The 13,133-nt window shown below is 39.9% G+C and overlaps 1 protein-coding gene across 6 annotated transcripts in view; it reads right to left on the bottom strand.

Annotated features, from left to right (window-relative positions):
• Positions 1 to 12,878, bottom strand: part of NF1 (neurofibromin 1) — a 245,995-nt gene extending 233,117 nt beyond the window's left edge. For 5 of the 6 annotated variants that reach the window (XR_003792109.1, XM_029213370.1, XM_029213372.1 and 2 more), the window contains exon 1: positions 12,437 to 12,878. Coding sequence is in view for 5 of the 6 variants with exons in the window: in XM_029213370.1 (XP_029069203.1) it covers positions 12,437 to 12,496 (60 nt within the window). In the remaining variant the exon portion in view is untranslated. The remainder of the gene's footprint in view (positions 1 to 12,436) is intronic. The other variant, XM_029213374.1, reaches the window with a different exon arrangement.
• Positions 12,879 to 13,133: the final 255 nt, after the last annotated feature.

The following is a 13,133-nucleotide window of genomic DNA, read 5'->3' as shown; positions in this document are numbered from 1 at the left end:
GTCTGTGAACTCTGAGAACTCACAAAAAAACAGAAAGGCGCCAGACTGGGAATGAGAAAACAACGGCACCTCAAAACGCAGGTGCGGCTAAAGGTGAAAAGGTCATTTTAGGATTATGGACTTAATTTAATGTCAACACCCAAATAATTCTAGGACTGATTATTATGCACATGACTTTTAAGCACTTACAGAAGGAAGCATTATTTACTAACAATGATGAAATCTTACCTGTGTAAAGCAAGTTTACAAACTACCTTCACATACATTCCCTCGTATCTTTGATTTGTGAAAAAGAGCAGGTAGCATGTCTCCTCCCCAACCCTCATACACACTCTTCAAAATACTCAGATAGCTTGACTTGCCCAGGTTAACTCATTCCTCAGTAGACAATTATGACTCAAACTCAAGCCTTCCCCACTGAGTACTGTATTTATATCGCACAGCTCTTAAGGTCAGCATGAGTTAAGAATAAGTCACACGGAAATGATAACTGGGATTGCTTCAAAATAATGAAAATGCACAGAGCAGGAAAGGGGTAGGACTATGGATGAAATAAAACTAAGTAGAAGCTGGGTAATGGGTACATGGGGGTTCACATATAATCATCTCTCTATTTTTGTATATGTTAAAATTTTTCATAATAAAACTTAAAAACAAATACACATGCACACACATGTTCTTTGATAGGTTAACTGTACCAGTAATCAGATGAATACCCAAAATACAGAGTACCTGAAGTTCAGCATTTTGTAAGCCTTTTTTTTAAGTCTCACGTAACACCCTCATATACAAAAATACTTAGAAAAGGGATGACAAACGATATGCCTGAATACTGACCACCACTGCACCAAGAGAAAAAACAACCATGATAGTGAAATATCTTAACAATTTATACTATAAATAATTGAATGAATAATATATTTTGGGGTCGGGGAGACAACCCTGAGGAATACCTAAGAGCTGTCTTCCAACATTTTTTATGTAAAAAGACAAACATTCTGAAGAGTTATAGAGAACAGAATTAGGAACAATGAATAGAAGACTCCAGGAGGCCAAATTCCAAACTTTTCTACTCTTCCCACTCTTCCTTGAGGCTCATGACTCATGTGCTACTCACTAACAAACCTTGTCACAGTCACCTACAAATTTTCTAGGTATTTTCCTCATCATCAAAACAATTTGACTCCTGGCTCAGTTTTTCCTCTACCTCACATCCATTACCATCTAGGTGAGTGTTGCCTGATAAAGTACAGGACTCCCAATTAAATTTGAATTTCAGATAAACATAAGTAATATTTTTAGTGTAACTATATCCCATGCAATAATTGGGAAATACTTATACTAAACATTTACTGTTTATCTGAAATTCACATTTAACTGGGCATCCTATATTTCCATTTGCTAAATCTGGGAACCCTAATCTAGGTGACTTCAATGTCAAGGTGGACCACCTATCCAAAAACTGGTCCTCAACATTCCTTGATCCCTTCAATTCTAGTGACTATTACCATAACAAAGACATTGTCTCCAAACTCAGCTGAGTCCTTAATACTGCCCAATATTGCTAAGTGCCCTTAAACTGCACTTTCTCTCTCATTTACCCCAACAGTTATTATAGACCAAACCCATTCTTTCCTTCTCTACCATCTCAGTCTCTAAATCCACCACCTGAATTTAGATCCCTATCTTCTTCTACCTCCTATGGTACTTCATTCCACATTTCCCTTTATTATATTTTTCAACCTCTCCCACCAAAGCATAAGCCATTAGATGAAATTACATTCACCCAAAATCTTCAAATGAGAGCTTAAACATTTTAGTATGGCATATAAGAACCTACAAGATTCACAACTTAGTTCAGGCTTCACTTTCTGTCAAGCTCTCCCTGGCTGCCCAGTCTAAATTAAGTGCTCCTCTCACACACTCCCATTGTATCCTATGCATCCATCATAACATTCACCATAATTTTCTTTTCATCCTTCTCTCTCACTAGACTTTAGGTTCCTTGAGACCAAGAGCATGTCTTGTCTTTATTTCCGCAGCATTTACCACAGTGCTCAGCATCTACCACAAATAATAGGAACTTGAATGTTTAGTGATCAAATAAGACAGAGGAGGCTCAATTTAAGGGACAGTTTCTAGCAATTACAATTCTACTAATGGAATGTGTTACCTTGAGATGTAGTACCCCTGGCTGCCCAAAGGGCAAAATAAGATTGCATAGCATAGTACTATTTATAACACATAGGAAAAAAAGGATTTATCCTATTGTCTGTAGAGGAACTGGTCAAATTTTGTGAGGTACAACCATACAACCATCCTTGAAAACTCTGAAATCAATAGACCTGTCAAGAAGGCTTCTCTTGTGGGCAGGTCATGATCCCCTCTCACCTGGACAGCTGAAGGCACTGTAACAAGTTCTTGTACTTTAATAATTTTATTATAGTCACCTCATTCTGATCCTACTCTTATGTTAACCTTACACTGCTAAAAATTGAGATTTCTTTTTACATTAATACATTCCAGTTACATTTTATAAAGTAACATTTATTTGCTTTGTTACCGATTGTTTTTCTGATTATAAAAATACATATTCAGTGTAGAAAATTCAAATTTTATTTTTAAAATATTAAGAAAAAATAACAATTACATATAATACCTTAAATTTTTAAATAATGTAAAAGAAAGTATAATCATCTGGGCAAATGCTCACGTTATATTATGTTAAAAGAGCAGATTATAAGACAGTGTATCTCATTCAATCCCAACAACCTAATAAAAGCAATAGTATCTAACATTTACTGCCAGAAACTATGCCACGTGCTCTACATGTATTTCCTAATATAAATCTCACGTCAGTCTCTGTGAAGTAAGTACTATTATTGACCCCTTTTTACAAGTGAAGAAACTGAAGCCTGAAGCTAAATAACCTGGCCAAGGACTAGTAAGCAATGGCAGAGCCCAAGCTCAAGAACTCAAACCCAAGGGGTCTAATTTCAGAATTTTAACTGTGGTTCTCCTCTGAGTTGTGCTATTATAAATGACTTTTATTCATTTATTGTGATTTTGTTACATTTCATATGCCTACAATGAATACGAATTACCACTCTATTTTTTTTTTTTTTTAATAAATGTCCAAGGAGAGGTTGAACAATTTTCTGTCCGGGCTATTGCAGAAGTGGATTTAAGTAAGCTCAGATTCCTTCTAACTAAGGATCTGTCACTAATCAATTAGTGACTGCAATTATTTTCTTAGTCAAAACAACTGGCTCTAAAAAAAATGAAACAAACATCAACCCATTTTAAGGATTATAAAAGCTTTGGACTGTCAGATTGTATTTTTCCTGTTTAACATTCAGTAAATGAAATAGCTCAGAATTGAAGAGATTTACATAATATAGCAAAGGTAGTTCGTGTTAGGGCAGAAACCAGAGCACAGGTCTTTACTGATCTTTGTTACCAACATTTAACCAAAACAATGCTTTCTATCGCTCCCATTCCCTACTGTAAATTCAGTTATCAGAGACCAAAACCTGAAACATAACAGGAAATACAAATGCTTCTTTTCTTTCCCCCTTAGTCCATTACCCAAAAGGAAGAAGACCTGCCTGGAGCATAAAGTTAAAACATCTTCCCAGCCCTGAGCTGGGACAGAAGTGAAAGGCACTGATAAAGACAGGAGATTTGGAAAGATACTCTAAAAGACAAGATGAATGATTTGAAAGTTGTTATTGGGGATGGGAGCGGGAAGGAGCTGAAAAAGTAGACAAAGGAAGGAAACAAGGAAGGAAAGCAGACGGGCACAGACAAAAAGAAAGACCCAGAAATCCAACAGAACAAGGCATTCAAACACTACCGAAGTTTAAAAGGTTGTCTCAAATTTAATCAAATCCTAAATGGAATGTTCTTAGAGTATGAAAAGCAACTTTATAAAACTTGACTGTAAAATGTCAGATAAAAGAATGAAATAAAAACATAATCTCATATTTATAATTATACATTCCTGTTGGTACGCTCACAAATTCTACTCTCTCACCTTCAGAATTCAACTCTCCTCCCCTAAAAATCTGCAGTGAGTTATAAAATGTTATAAAACTAAATAAAAGGGAACAATGTTACAACTTCTAACAGCCAAGAGAAGCTTTGATGAGGTGAAAAGAAGAATGATAAACAATGAAATCAGTATATAATGCTTAAAACATGTCTATATATACCAAACATAAAATAGATAGGTAGTGGGAAGCAGCCGCATAGCTCGGGGAGATCTGCTCGGTGCTTTGTGACCACCTAGAGGGGTGGGATAGGGAAGGTGGGAGGGAGGAAGAGGCGAGGGGGAAGGGATATGGGAACATATGTGTGTGTGTGACTGATTCACTTTGTTTTGAAGCAGAAACTAGCACACCATGTAAAGCAATTATACTCCAAAAAAGATGTAAAAAAAAAAACTTATGTCTAACCCATAACCAATCGAAAAAGATTTCCAGATACTCTCTTATGAACATAAAAGGTAAAACGTAACATGTCATTTTTGAGTGAAGAAGCAATAATACTTTCCTCACTCTACATATTTGTGCTATCTGTTCACAAAATTTAGGCCTTTTCATAAAGCTCTATTTATTGAAAGTTACTGCTCTAAGGATTAAGACACCCACACTCTAGTTTAAACTCAATTAATTACATGTCATATGATTGTGAACAAGTTACTTTGCCTCTCTAGTTTTTTTTTCATGCATTATAGAAATAATAATAATCACCAAACTATTGATATAAAGATAGAAAAAATACTGCACAGGATAATAATCACGGCAATACACTTTTATGATTATTTACAGCTTCCTTTCACATAAAAGAGTCACACCTAAGACACTAAACAAGCCCATGACGTAAGGCAGATATTAGCCCCATTTTACAGATGAAAACAGAAAACTGAAGTTCAGAGAGGCTGACTTACCCAAGGTCACTCTGAAAACTGCACAGTCAAAAGCTCTTTCTCTTACTACATAGTATACTATGTGCCATCACAAATTTGAGGCAGTAAGAGTGGTTTTCTCATGTCCAAATGACTATGAGGACTATCCAAGGAAAGCTGCCAACAATTAAACAGAAAAGGGTCGCTTGAGATTCTTATAGCCATAATTACCCACAAGGCCATTATCTGGATATAAAACTATGATTTAAAATAAGTTACATAAAAGTCCTTTAAAGTAAATTTCTAAAAGTCCTGCTATTTACTAACTTAGCTTCATGCCTCTTGCACTAGACACAACACCCTGCTTTGGGGGATGTGAAACGGAGGGGGTGAGGATTTCACCAGAAAAAGTTAAGTAAGTTCTCTGAAATCCAACAGGATAAGACACTCCAAACTACAAAATATGAATAGGGGCAGGCAACAGCTTGTAGACCGTAGTGGCAACCCTAAGCCAAATCAGAAGAGTGCCAGGCTGTGGTTTAAAGAAAATACGCAATCTGTAAGTCTGCACCTCAAGTTATTGCTACAGCAAAGTGATTAGTACCATTTATAGCAAAAATACGTAAAGTTTAGAGGATAATTCCAATTTTTCATCGTAACAGGATGGGATTCCATATGAGCTTGGGGCTTTCTTGTCTTAACAGTAGCCCTTCTGATGACATAATCAATGGCTCAAAAGCCACTCAGAGAACCAAAGGAGGTAACTACACATCTCAGGCATGTAACATTTGAAGTGGTCAAATATGCCATCGACAGCAGGCACCTGGAGAGAGTTTATTGGAGGCACTATCAATTCCAGTTATTTATATTCTACAACATTAAAATTTTCTTCAGCACAACCTCTGTGTGTGCTCTGTTTTCCTAAAGGCGCTACCACACAGTATGAAACAGAAATTTACAAATTGCTGAAACCTTGAACTTAATTCACAGTCACCACAATGTAAAAACACCTTAACTTTTCTATTCTTCAAGGTCAAAACAGACTTTGTCTCATCCTTCCCTCTCCACACCCAAGAAAATGGGGTATTCTAAAAGATGTCAGACGGAATAAGCCAATGCTTTTCGTAAATCCAAGTCAATCCTCAGCAAAGGGCTTAAGATGCCCATATTCTACTTCAGTATTGATTCTAAGCCTTTTAACAGTTTAAGCTGACCACAAATCTCCCCTTCTACTTCTTCTATAGAACATTCTCCTTAAACTTCCTTTAAAAAATGAGCCTTCCTATAACTCCCATCCCTTGTCTTACATACATACAGACACACACAAAACCCCCAATGAAGAGTAGACTGAGGCCTAGTGAACACATGTGCAAAACACATTTTTAATACACTGCTCACCCTGAAAAGTATGTTGTTATAATGCAACAACAGAGAGTCTATATGGAACACCATAACAACAAATATGAAAATAAAACAAAAATGCCCCACAGCAGTCTGAGTAATTTAGAGAACAAAGATGCAAAACTAAGGCATGCTTACTATTATAGTATATCTCTAACCTTTTCTTTAAGGACAAAATTCTCCATGCTAATTACATCCAAAAAAAAAAAAAAAGGGGCTTCCCTGGTGGCGCGGTGGTTGAGAGTCCGCCTGCCGATGCAGTGGACACGGGTTCGTGCCCCGGTCCGGGAAGATCCCACATGCCGCGGAGCGGCTAGGCCCGTGAGCCATGGCCGCTGAGCCTGCGTGTCTGGAGCCTGTGCTCCGCAACAGGAGAGGCCCGCGTACCACAAAAAAAAAAAAAAAAAAAAAAAAGATTTAAGATTCTAATTTCCTATTGGTCAAAAATGTCAAAAACTGTAGAAATATTTAAAATCTAATACAACAATATTGCTGGCCCAAGTCACACACACCTTATGACATTTTTCTATTACACTTCCCAAACCTGAAGAGCTATATATTATGTATGCCACAAATTAGATGATAAACAAGAAAACAGATCGATTATAGTCATCCTAAGGACCCTCTCAGTACCCTAAGTATTCGTCAGTGAATGCTAAAGTAAGGTATATATTGGCCAAGGTACATACATACAGGGGCATATCCAGAGACTAGTCAATCTCCTTTATTTAGTGAAAACATAATAATCAGTCAGCAGTGAAGAAAATGTATCAGTTTTACATCTGAATAATTTTAGTCTTTTCAAAGTGTTTCACATTCATTATCCTATCAGACCACTGCAAAAAATTTCCTTATGTAGAGACTTGCCACTAAAAGTAAATGACAAATTCAAGATCACAAAGGTAGTTAATTGGATCTGAAACTTGATTTAAAAATGTTAGCTCTGTTGGAGGAAATATAAATATATACAAGTTCCTCCTTAAAGCTCTCTTTTCTTAAAAACCTATTCCTAGTTAAAATATCACTTAACTTAACAAGACCAAGGCTACCATAAACACTAAATTAAAATTCAGTTATTTACATTTAAAACAAAGCCAAAATTACCACTCTTTTTAGCCAGTCTACCTTTGAACCAGGAATCATATGAAAAACATTCCATCAATGACTCACTGTGTGCTTCTAACTGTGCTGGGCCCTGGGGTGACTATTAGGGGAATTCTAACCATGGCTTCTTGCTTTTAAGAAAGTTTATACTCTATCTGATAAAAAGATAAAAGAAAACAATGCTAAACTATGTTCAACCTACCCTCCCAAAGGGAGACATGTTAAAGGGGGGTTCTGTAGAACCCCAGGTGACAAGCACACCAAGAAGTGAGGCTGCAGTGAGTTTAGTCTAAAAAGACTTCGTGGGAAAAATGAAGCTTGAGCTGCCCATTTAAGTGTGGACAGGAATTAAAAAAAAGATAAAGGCGGAATTAAAGCATTTAGGCAGGGGCTGGTGTAAACAAAGGCTGAGAAGCAGGAATAAGCTTGACATACACAGAAGAGACCAAGCCAGCTTGCCTCGAACACAGGTGCACACTGAGGCATAATGAGAAAACATTAGGTAAATTAAGTGGGGTCAGCTCCCGATAGACTGTTGTGGCACAGGTAGATGCTGTTAAAGTATTAAAATCATCGAATATTTAAACTAGAAAGAAATCGTACAGATTTTCTAGTCAATTCCAACAGATGAGGAAATCTAGGATCCACAGAGATCTAATGGCTAGCATAAAGACTGAGGCTGTAAATAGCAGAACAAAACTCAGACCCTCATTTAGGAACCGCAGTTCAACAATGGGCAGCATGGTATGATAGAGAAAGCACAAGGATTGATGAGAACATCAACATATAAGGATCTGCAAGCGTACATACAAGACAGTATTGTGTTTGGGAATTCGAGAACACTGATTTCCAGGGGTAACGGAACACCACAGAGGCATTACAGTTGATCAGAAAACCACTGTTTTGCCAGAAGAAATCACTTTCTGGAAAGAAGCAATCCAGAAGGAAAGCAGAGGCAAAAGCTAGTTTTCAGAGAGTTCTGAAGGATATAGGTGGATAAACAGTAGAGGCAGCAGGTATCTGGCAACAAAGGAAGAAGACTGATCTGTACACAGAAAGCTACAGGACCAAGTAAATGTTTAAAAGAAAAAAAATCTAAGTTTGAAGGTGAAAAGGAAGGCGCTCACATAAAGAAAGACTGAATTAGATGCTAGATAAGGTGGGGGGAGTGAGGGAACACAGAGAACTAATTGAGGACCAGTTGGAAATTGTTTTTAAAAGATGGGTTCCAGAATAAAGAATAAGCATTTTCTTCTCACTCACCATAACACAGCCCTTGTCAAAAGAATATTCATTTTCAACTACTTATAAGGCCTTACAAACGCAGAACAAGCTTTAAGAACAAAGCTAAGGAGATTTTTTTTTAAATCCAAAATGACTTCAAAGTTTTACAAATGTATCTGGCCAATTAACATGTAGCTTGTAACTTCAAAGACACTTGCCAATCATTTTATAACGTGAATTTTCTACCACATATTCGAAGGACATTCCGATTAGCGTTCAATTTACAACAACAAATATGCTACTATTAAAAATAAAAAATCAGGGTTTACTCTCTAATATGTTCTTTAAAATGTTATTTTTTGGCTTTTTATATACCATTTTTACTTGACCAGATATGGAAAATGTAAGTGCTTAAGTGAACTTAAGCAAATCATTTGGTGATATCTTCTCTCAATTTCTTAAAACAAAAACCTTCATATGACCAGTTTTCCTATACTCCTTTCCAGGAACAAAGTCCTACAGAGACTGGTGGGGCATATGGAGCTAGGTGAGGCATGTAAGAAGGTTCTCCCTCTCATTGTAAGTAACCTGGATAATGAGCCACAAATTAAAGCTGCACACCTAAAATTTGCCAATTTCAATTCAGAAACTTACCACTCAGCACCATAAAGGCAGGTTAAGAAGAAGCAGAAGATATAACTTATCCATTCAGCTTTCTAGCTGTCCACCTTCACAACTCCCATCCCTCATCAAGGAAGTACTTACTTTTTGTTTGTTTGTTTGTGCATGCGGGATCTTCCCTGACCAGGGATCAAACCCGCATGACCTGCAGTGGAAGTACGGGAGTCTTAACCACTGGACTGCCAGGGAAGTCCAGTACTTACTTTTCAAATTGTTAAGAATTGTTCAACTTAGGCCATAAATATTAGGTTTAGTTGCAATACCAGCAGGTTACAGGAATTTTATTTTACCCACTTGGAAACAAGGACTTGAGCTCAAAATGTCAAGATGGAACACTACCACTTGCTTAAACTGGGTCTACTGCACCAAGTTGCTGAGCAATACCCATCAGAGTACAACACATAATCAACAGCGGCTAGTAATGCATTTCTACTTTAATCACCACAAATATTAGAAGTCCAACCAAAACATCAATTCAATCATAAACAGAGCTGCCATCTTTAGACATGCACATGATCTCTGCCTCAACACATGCCTTAGCTATAATAAAAGGACGCAGCCCACCTCCCCCCGGACCCAGTGAAACAAATTACAGTCAATATATCTAAAATTTAAAACTTTTAGACATAGTCGAAATGCTTAAGACTCTCATACAAATATCTCTCACTACATGCAGGTTGTTTTCCCCCCTAAATAAAAAGGTAAATTCTTCTCTCCTAACTATACTTTTGGGTTATTAAAACAAATCCTATGGGATACTTATCAGAAAAATTATTCCTGATTGTCCAGCATTCAATGCTTTTCATACTGAGGCTCTTATTATTAGGTCTGCTATGTGACCTTGGAAAGTCATTTAACCACTCTGAGCCTTAATGTTCTTGCTTTCCAATCTCAAGGTAAACTCTAATTTGAATTAAACGTTTATTACTTCTATAATAAGTTAATGTATATAAATGCCTTATGTTAAACACCGAAACTCTTATACTTTTACATCTCAAAGTCAGTGGGCTTTAACCTTGTAAGAGAAAAATGTGAGGAATAATTTGTCCTAAGGATCTTTCTCTTAATTACAACCTAAGGAATATATTTTTTTAATGCTTCTGTTTAAAATTCTTACATCCTTACTTTTTAACAGATGGTGGTGAGTTTGATTCCACAATATTCATAACAAAGCAAACAACAAAGCCTAAGGTCTTTTAACTCTGGGGACAAAAAGAAGGAAAAATTTACTTGCATTACTGGGCATATAATCAAAATCATTCCTCTTTTAAAATATAGAAAACTATGTTTGTCATATGTGGCAGATAAGCCTAAAGATCAACAGGTAAGAAGTGAAGAAATAAAGTTTAAAAACTGGAAAATATTTTTAACTAAAAAAAACCTGGAAACTACAGTCGTGGTGTGAATCTATCAAATTCCCGCACCCAGATTAAACTGTCCACACAGATCAGCTTTGGGGTTCTTCTGTGGGTCTTTTAAACCCTTTTTTTAAATTACACAGAGAAAGTCTTTTCTTTCAAGTTTTAAATCTAAGGCTCTATCAATAATACAATCCAATATATGCAGTAACATTTCACTTCCTCAAACAGATTAGTAGCACAGTCGTTTACATACTTTTTGGTCTGGAAGCATAAGGATGTGTGAAAGAACTTGAAGTCTCTGACAGCTTCATAATTCTATTTTATCTAAGTAGTTTCTTCTCAAATTTCTTCTCAATTCCTCTGCCTATTCCCAAATATCTTTCAGATAGGTCAGAAACACTATAAGTCCCATAAAATAATGTTTATGGATCAAATAAAAGTGGAGCCCTCCCCCCATTCAGCTCCCATAATCAGTTTTATGATTATATCCAGTAAACAAAATAGATTGACTCAATCTCAAACAGTTCCCTCATCACAGGAAGCCCATGGTAGAACTGCAGCTGCAAAAAGCATCCCTTTAAACGATCCCCAACTACCTACAGCAACACAAAGTTAAACTAAATCCTACTGACAAAAGGCTCCGGGTGCATTCATTCAGATCAGCCCCAGGATTTAGAGTCTGAAGCTCAGGGAATAAAAAGGCACCTCTCCAAGCTATGAAACTTTTTTTTTCCATCTCAAATATTCTCAATGAAAGTTCTCCTGTCAGCTAAGAGGTGAGAGTTTAAAAAAACAACAAAACACTAGCAGAATTAACGGCTTCAGGACCACTTCCCAGCTGTCTTTGCTCTCTGTTGTCAGTGGCTCAGATGCAGTTTCCCACTTTCCTTTCACTCTTCTCCCCTTAATCCCCAAGATTCCCACTATAGAAAGCAACATTCACATTCTCAGATCTCTGGCAGAAAATAAAGGGGGAAACTGCAACTACCAAGGAAGGGGGAAAAAAAAAAAGAAAAATATTTCAGAAGCAGGAGGGAACCAGAGCCATGGTTTCCACTGCAAACGGCAATGTAAAAGCCAGTCTTGTCTTATCAGGGTATGGGGGACGCCCGTGTGGGGCATCAAAAAGACGTGCAGAGTGTGTGCACTCGGAGCTCTAGGGGCGGGCTGAGACGACGGAGCAGAAAGTAACAAAACCTGTGCTTTCCCTGCTTTCTTCCACTCTTCCCCCTCCAAGAGAGGAAGCTGAAGAAACTGGGGGAGGGGCGGGATGTTATCGTTCTCCCATTGGGGGTACAGAAGACGGGCCTTGGGGGTTCCTTCAGTTACCCTCAGTTAGGAGATCCACTGAGGCAAGAGGAAACCCCTAAATGTTACCCACCTCCGTTCACAAAAAAATAGTAAGGGGGGCATGATTAAATCCACATGGAGAGCCCGTGGAAGCGTCCCCAGGTCACTCATCCCTATTAGCAAGCGGAAGGGCTAGGATAAAGGGGATGGAGGGTCGGAGGGGTGGTCAGGGAAAAGGCCCCACCCCCGACTTAGGAGGGAAGGGGAGCTCGAGCCACCAGCTGTCCCTTCCTTGCCGCACCTCCCCCCTAGGCCACCCCCAATTATCCCCCCAGTCTTTCCTCTAGAGCCCGAGGCGGCCGCGGGGGAGGCGGCCGCGGGGGAGGCGGCCGCTCCTTCCTCCCCTCACCCACTCCGTCCCCACCCCCGCTCCGCTCCCACCTCCCGCCGGCCAAGGGCCCGTTACCTGCTCGTCGAAGCGGCTGACCACGGCCTGGACCCATTCCACCGGCCTGTGCGCGGCCATGTCCTCCCCGCGGCCGGGGGGCGGCGGAGGGACCGGGCGGCCGGCGCCCAGGGCCGGGAAGAGGGCGGGGAGCGGGGGCTGAGGTGAGGGGAGAGGCGAAGACAGGGTCTGAGGAGTGCAGGCGCCGAGCGTTCCCACGGGGGTGGGGATGGGTGGCCGGCGCCCGGCCGGGAGGGGGAAAGGGGAAGGGGGCGTTGGCGAGGAGGCTGGGGGGAGGGGGACGGGGGAGGGGGACTCGGGGAGGGGAGGGGGCCTCTTGGTCGCTCTCCCCACTAGCGCCGTCTCCCTACAGCCATCACAGTCCGAGACGCCGCCATGACACCCCACCGGAAGTGGGATCCTTTCCACGGCCCGGGGAGAGGGAGAGCGAGCGAGCTCGAGATTGAGAGCGCGGCTGGGAAAGGGGAGGGGGAAGCGAGAGGAAAGGGGGCCTGCAGCGCATGCGCCCGCTCCGGCCGGTTTCATTAATGAAAAAGCGAGTCCTCCTGGAGGTGACGTCACCTAACTCCTCCGGGCCCCGAGGCGCGCGTCCCTCTACGCCGCCGGGCTCACCTCGACTCGGGCTCTGGTTGTAGCCGGAGAGAGTCCGAGCTGACCCGGGAGCATCCGCTCCCATCCCACCAACACCTCAGACTCC

The sequence above is a fragment of the Monodon monoceros genome, unplaced genomic scaffold (genome assembly GCF_005190385.1).
Source record: "Monodon monoceros isolate NGI ecotype Baffin Bay Population unplaced genomic scaffold, NGI_Narwhal_1 Super_Scaffold_9, whole genome shotgun sequence".
Classification (NCBI taxonomy): domain Eukaryota; kingdom Metazoa; phylum Chordata; class Mammalia; order Artiodactyla; family Monodontidae; genus Monodon; species Monodon monoceros.
This window is presented reverse-complemented; position numbering and strand designations above follow the sequence as displayed.